The following is a 6,601-nucleotide window of genomic DNA, read 5'->3' on the forward strand; positions in this document are numbered from 1 at the left end:
AGAGAGAGAGAGAGAGAGAGAGAGAGAGAGAGAGAGAGAGAGAGAGAGAACATCCACCATGCCCTCGCTTCCCCGGTGCTGGGATTAAAGCCTTGAGCCACCATACCCATCCCATGTCTTTTAACTGCCAGTTTTAGCTGAAGAGTCAAAATCCATTCGCATTCCTTTCCAAACAAAATGTGAACTGACCACCAAATATTTCTGCTCAAATGTTGGCCATCTGAGCAACCCATGTCAGAAGCATCTCCAACATTGGATACATTGGAACATTCCTCAGAGTATCAAGTTACCAAAATGCATGGCACGGTGCAAGCAGTAAAAACCATCATTGTTAACATGCAGGGCTCAGACACCACAACTAGATTCTGTCCCTAAACTGCAGGCTGGAGTCCCGAGATGCTTCACCTTAAATCTTATGAATAAAACCATGGATGAGATAAATTACTCGACAGAGTAGGAAAATCTCCAAAATTGCTTCCGAGCCTCTAATCTTTCCTAAATCGTTTCTGAAAGATCTCAGTATCCTCAAACCGTAACTTTGTTATCTTTGACAGCTGGAGAAAATAAAGCCTCAGTAGTTAGGATTGTTTGGACAGCAAAGCCCAGCATGGATTATCTGAGTTGTCTCTGAAAGAGGACTCTGCTGAGTTAGGTTCTGAGGGAGGGAGGTGGGAGACGTTGTCACGCATGATAGGGATGATTAAGGAAGTGGCCTCAGATGAACTTAATGACATCGTTGTCTGACGCCAGAAGTCAGTTAACTTGACATACACACAGCTGCTTGTGCCTACAGTGAACAGAGAAAAGCCATGGGAAGGCTTAAGGGACTCTCTCCCAGTTTTCCTTTAAAAGGATGGGTTGGCTGCGGTCTTCCTGAGGTCCCGGAGGTTTGCTCTCCCACTGCCAACACAGCATGGTACTGATCTGACCCAGTTCTCCTCCAGGACTATCCCAGAGACAGAGAGAAAGAAAGCAAATCCAACCCTAGACCTGAAAAGGCATCCATGGAATGCCAACTTGAAACAAGGAAAATCAAGTTCAACAGCACTCTCTTGGAACACAAAAAAACTTGATTGTCAAGAAGTTGTGGAAGGACCATTGTTTTGGTTGTTGGTTGTTTGTTTTTGTTTGAAAGCTATCTTGTACATGCATGTTATAGTGGTTCCTTTTCTATTGCTGGGATAAAACATTATGACCATGGCAACTTATAAAAGGGGGGTTATGATGGTTGGAGCTGGAAGCTGAGAGTCCGTGTCTTGAACAGAAAGGAGAAAGCAGGGAAATAGCAATGTGAGAGTCTTTAAACCTTCAAAGCCCGCCCGAAATGACGCACTTCCTCCCACAAGCCCACACCTCCCAAGCCTCCTCAAACAGTGTCACCAGCTGGGAACAAGTGCTCAATTGCCAGCGTCTATAGGGAACATTCTTATCCAACCCACCACATGTGTTTGTATTTTGCAGCTCAACATTTCCCTGGGAGGGGAATGGGTGGCTCCTTTGATAAACTGTTTGGTTTCCATGTGTGAGAACCTAAATTTCACCCCCAGATCCCATAGTTCAAAGGCCACATATGGTAGCACATGCTTGTAATCCCAGGACCACGGAAGCAGAAGCAGGTAGCTCTCTGGGATTCTCTGGTCAGCCTCTTTAGTGAGAGACTCGGCTTCAACAATAACAGATGAAGCTTCCAGGGGAATGTCATTCAGTGTTGACCTGTGGTCTCCCCATGCACACACACACACGGCCACACAAGAACACTTCCCCACTCACCCACACAGACGATCACACACAGTCCTGCAGAGGCTAACCGATGTGGCCAGAAGCCACATTCTGAAGGGCACCCTGGAGTGCAAATCAGCAGAAGGGGCTCTTTCTACTGAAGCTGGGGGTCTGAGTGAGAACCTGAAGTGTCGAAACTTCAGCAGGTGGTAAGAGAACTGGCCACAAAAACCAAAGAAGTCGATTCCCCTTTCTCAACACGCTTAGGCAAGGTTTAGCCTCTTGGAACAGTTCAGGAGACCTGGAAGGAAGGAAGAGCCCTCTCCATGACCCAGCATCTAAATTCCATGTCAAGGACACACTGATCCTTGGTGAATCCCACAACAATGAGTTCTCTGAGAAAAGTGCATGGAAGCCAGGAACAGTGGCTGTTTTAGTCAGGTCCTAAGCTCATCATGGCGGAGAGCATGGTGGCACACTGGCAGGCATGGTACTGGAGAAGGAGCTGAGAGTTACATTCTGATCCACAGGCAGCAGAGAGAGAGAGACAGACAGACAGACAGACATTGGGCCTAGCTTGGTTTTGACACCTCAAAGCCATTCCCAGTGACACACACTTCCTCCAACAAAGCCACACCCCCAAACCTTCTAATCTTTCTCAAACAGGTCCACTCCCTATGGATTAAGCATTCAGATATGAGCCTACCGGGGTCATTCTCATCCAAACCACCACAGTGGTGCATGCTGGTAAATACTCAGGAGACCGGGGCGGAAAGATGACAGGTTCAAGGTCTGCCGGGACAATGTAGCAGATTCTGTCTCAAAAAAAAAAAGGAAAGGTTCAAACCATTGATGGTCCTAGTCTGTGCTTCTGTAGCTTCTGTAGTTTGGAGAGCAACACCAGGTAATATTGAAGAAGTTCAGGGTCCACCTTGAGAATGGGCGTGTCCCACAAACATCTGTACTTGAGGTTCATCAGCCTCTATCTTCTCCGAGCCCACATTATTTTGCTTAATCTAATTTCAATTTATCTAAATCAGATCATCTAACTTCAAGTAAACGTTCAACCATCACTAGTTGACTGAATGGTGCCTGCTCCTCCTTGGGCAGGCAGAGGTGGCTTAGAGTATGGAGCCTGGATCCACTGTTACCACGTGGATCTCTAACCAGCTAGGTTCACAGGCCAGCCTAGTGTCTCTGAGCTTTCGTTTCCTTTGCTTTTTTTTTTTTTTTTTTTTTTTTTATTTTCGAGACAGGGTTTCTCTGTAGTTTTTGGTGCCTGTCCTGGAACTAGCTCTTGTAGACCAGGCTGGCCTCGAACTCACAGAGATCCGCCTGCCTCTGCCTCCCAAGTGCTGGGATTAAAGGCGTGCACCACCACCGCCCTGCTTTCCTTTGCTCTTAAAATGAGAAAAATGCCGGTTCCCCTCTGCTGAGGTTCTGCTGTGGTGGACAAATCGTGCACGTGTTTCTCCTTTAGCACAGCGCCTGCACTCAGCTGAACCACCTAAGTTAGCCTCGTGCTCATCTCCAGTGCCTTGAGCATCGTGTCTCAGACAGCTGAAGCAGGTATCACTAACTGGTCAAAATACATGAGCTGTACGGTTTTCTTTTTCATGCGGTTATGGTATGTGTGTTTATATGCATGTTTGCTTGTACATGGGTACACATCTGTGGGGGTATACATGCACATGTGTGCATGGGTGCCTGCCTGAGGTTGGTATTGGGAGTCTTATATTAAGACAGAGTCTCTTGGTTGAACCAGGTGCTGTCAGATAGGACTAGCCTAGGTAGCTCGATTCTCCAGGAATCCTGTTTCTTCCTCTGGGATTACAAATGATCCCTATGCCCACCCAGCTTCCCGGAGTCTAAACTCTGTCCTCATACCTGCTGACTGCTATCACAGAAGGTGACGAGCCAGCTCCCTGCCTGCCTGCTCTAGTGTTCTTAAGATTAACTGCTCTTGGCTGTGCGTTATGAGCGCATGCTGCCTGCTAAGAGAATAGCCCAGCTGACACAGTGCAGGTGGGGGGTCTCCTCTTCAGCCCACGCTGCTTCTGCCCCGCCCCCTGCACAGCTGGGAGGGATGATGGGAATTAATAACTAAGCTGTTCAAGAGATTGGACCTGAGTTGGTGTCGTCGATGAGACCTGAGCGCTCATCCCATCCAGTGAGTATTTGATTGCGTAGAGCACTGGGCATTACTGTGTGTACAGTCAAAGCTGCCGAGCTCCAAGGTCAGTCTGAGTGTGTCTGTGGCCAGTTGGAGTGTTAATGCGCTCAGTACCCCCGAGGGACTTGTTAAGCACAGGTGGCCAAACCCTAGCCCCCAGACTTTGAGTCAGTGGCTCTGCATCTAAGCAGGTGTGAAGAATTTGCATCTCTCTAACAGGTCCCCAGGTGAGTCCGAGGCCTCTGTGGCTATGGCCACACAATTGGAACCACTAGCTCAGCTCACTTGGTTGAAGAAATCAAAGATGCAGATTCAGCCTTGCGTCAAGGAAGCCACTGGCTCTAGGGGGCGCTAAAGGATAAGAATGGAATGCCCACTAACCCTCCATGCTCCATTGGGTGAAAACAGCAAAAAGAGTTAGCAGGCAGGTGATGCCAGTGAAGGCTACAGAGCCCAGCTGTTCGTTCTTTCTCCATTCACATCTGTTCACCTCCTACTTCCAAGACTGTCTCGTTCTCCTCCTTCCCCTTCTAAAAAAGGATCTCATTGAGCCCAGGCTATCTTGTGGTCCTGCTGCCTCAGCCCATACGTGCTGAGATTACATGTATTTTCCTGGGGAGATGGGAGAAAATATCTATTCACCCCAGACAGGGGGCCAGTGACTGAGCAGAGTACCAACTCCCCCAAGGTCAGACATGGTAAACCATTGAGTTTATTGGGCTCACTTCCAGGACGTGAGTGATGGGTGACTTATAGAAGCTCGGATGACCCCAAAGCAGCTGCGGCACTGGCAGGTCTTTCCCCAGCCTGGACAATGACTTCCTCATAACTAGCTAGATGGAGCCACAGCCTTCTCCCCCAGTTAGCCTTCTGTGCGTCCTAGTACTCTTGAGACTGCAAACGCTGGGGCAGAATCCCATGCAGTTGGGAAGGGTGAGCGGGAAAGAGTGGCTGGAATCTCAGGCTAGAGTCAAACGGCTCCCCCGCCCCCTTTCTGTGAGGGACAGTCAGCAGGCTGGTTTGGAGGGTCTCTTGTGGCTGTCACTGCTGTTCCCTGACAGCGGCTGTTATACCCAGGGGACCGCATTCTGCATCAGCAGGTGTGTCCGCCAGAGCCAGCCTCAACACTGGCGCTTGGCTCACGTCTGTTCATCCCAGAATTGTACAATCCTAGGGGCTTGGGACTTCTGCTGCTCCTTTGGGAAGCTGGCACTTGAATTCCGTCGGACTGCGATGATCACAAAGGTCCAAATCTCTGTGAGGGACCCCTTCCTGGTTGCTCTTCTAGTGTCTTGATCCTAAATCTCAAGAACAGATGGCGGGGGTCATCGGTTTCGGAAGCGCGGTTGCATCTGTCCTTCATTGCTGTGTTGCGGTCACTGAGAGGCCACTGTCTGTTTGTTGTTGTAGTCAGTGAAAGGGGATGGAGGGATCACCCGCTCGGAAGAAAGTGCTGGGAAAGACTCCAGTTGCCAAGTAAGTGACTTTGAACTCAGTCTGGTGGCAGGTTTGTCCGGTGCCTTCTCACGCCTCTCCAGACTCGTTTTCTGTGCAATTCTCAGCCATTTGTGTTTCTTGATTCAGCACCCACTGTATACCCCACGTTGTTGGGCTCTGCAGACATGGTGTACAGCTTTCAGCTGTGTCGCACCTCTTTTCTCTTCGTGTGGAAAATTCCTTTCCAGCCTTCAAGCTTTAGCAAAAATGTCACCTCTTCAAAGAGGTCCTAGGCCCTTCGGGCATCACCGCCATCTTGCTTGCTCACTTGTGATGCTGTGTTGGTTCTCCTGCCTGTCTCTGACGCTTCTCACTCGTGCCGGGAACATTGTGGAGCAAGCAGGTGTTTCCGTTTTCCTCTCCCCGCGCGTGGTGCCCGGCACACAGTAGGAACTATCCTAAAACTCATTTCCTCAGTTACTTTATTCTTAACAAGCAGAGTGTTTTATATCCACGTGGGATCGTTCTTCTAAAAATGGGATCACTGGGCTGGGGGTATCATTCGCTTAGTAGAAAGCTTGCCTGACACCCTCAAACTCCTGGATTCCATCCCAGCACCGCGGAAGACCGAGCATGGTAGCGCATGCCTGCAGTCCCAACACTTGGGAGCCAGAGGGAAGAAAATTAGGTGTTCGACACCATCTAATAACCCCCTAGTTTATAATCTGGCACTTCTTTTTAATATAACTAGATACCTCTATAAAAACATCAGATACTCTTGTATTGATTTTAATAATATGAAGAAGTGCTCTAAAGCCTGGATTTTAGACTCAAAAGGCCTGGATCCGATCCTGGATTAGCCAACGTCTTTTTTTTTGTTGTTGTTTTTTTCGTGGATTTTTTTTGCTGTGAGTGTTTTGGCAGATCGCCAATCTCCCAGTGCCTCAGTTTCCACACTTGGGAGGATGTAGGGGAAGTCCTGCCTGGATAAATCAGTACCAAGAAAGCATTGAGAATATTCCTGGCACGGAAAGCTCAATACGTGATTTTATATTATCATAGGCTGCCATAACAAAACACCATACACTGAGTGGCTTAAACCACAGAGGTTTCTCCTCCCACACTTCTATTGCTGGAAAGGCTAAACTCAAAGTATTTTTTTTTTTTGAGGTTGAATGTTTATTCAGGGGGTTATGGAGGAGGAAGGGTGAAGGGGGGACAGAGAGAGAGGAAGAGGGAGAGAGAGAGAGAGAGAGAGAGAGAGAGAGAGAG

General features: G+C 48.6%; 1 protein-coding gene across 7 annotated transcripts in view; it reads left to right on the forward strand.

Moving 5' to 3' along the window:
* Bcas1 (breast carcinoma amplified sequence 1) overlaps nucleotides 1–6,601 on the forward strand; it is a 56,450-nt gene that overhangs the window by 42,812 nt on the left and 7,037 nt on the right. For 4 of the 7 annotated variants that reach the window (XM_026787047.1, XM_026787050.1, XM_026787048.1 and 1 more), the window contains one exon: nucleotides 5,303–5,368. The exons of the other annotated variants lie outside the window; for them this stretch is intronic. In XM_026787047.1, coding sequence (XP_026642848.1) covers nucleotides 5,303–5,368 — 66 coding nt within the window. The remainder of the gene's footprint in view (nucleotides 1–5,302; nucleotides 5,369–6,601) is intronic. 7 annotated transcript variants of the gene reach the window in all.

The sequence above is a fragment of the Microtus ochrogaster genome, linkage group LG8 (assembly GCF_000317375.1).
Source record: "Microtus ochrogaster isolate Prairie Vole_2 linkage group LG8, MicOch1.0, whole genome shotgun sequence".
Taxonomy (NCBI): domain Eukaryota; kingdom Metazoa; phylum Chordata; class Mammalia; order Rodentia; family Cricetidae; genus Microtus; species Microtus ochrogaster.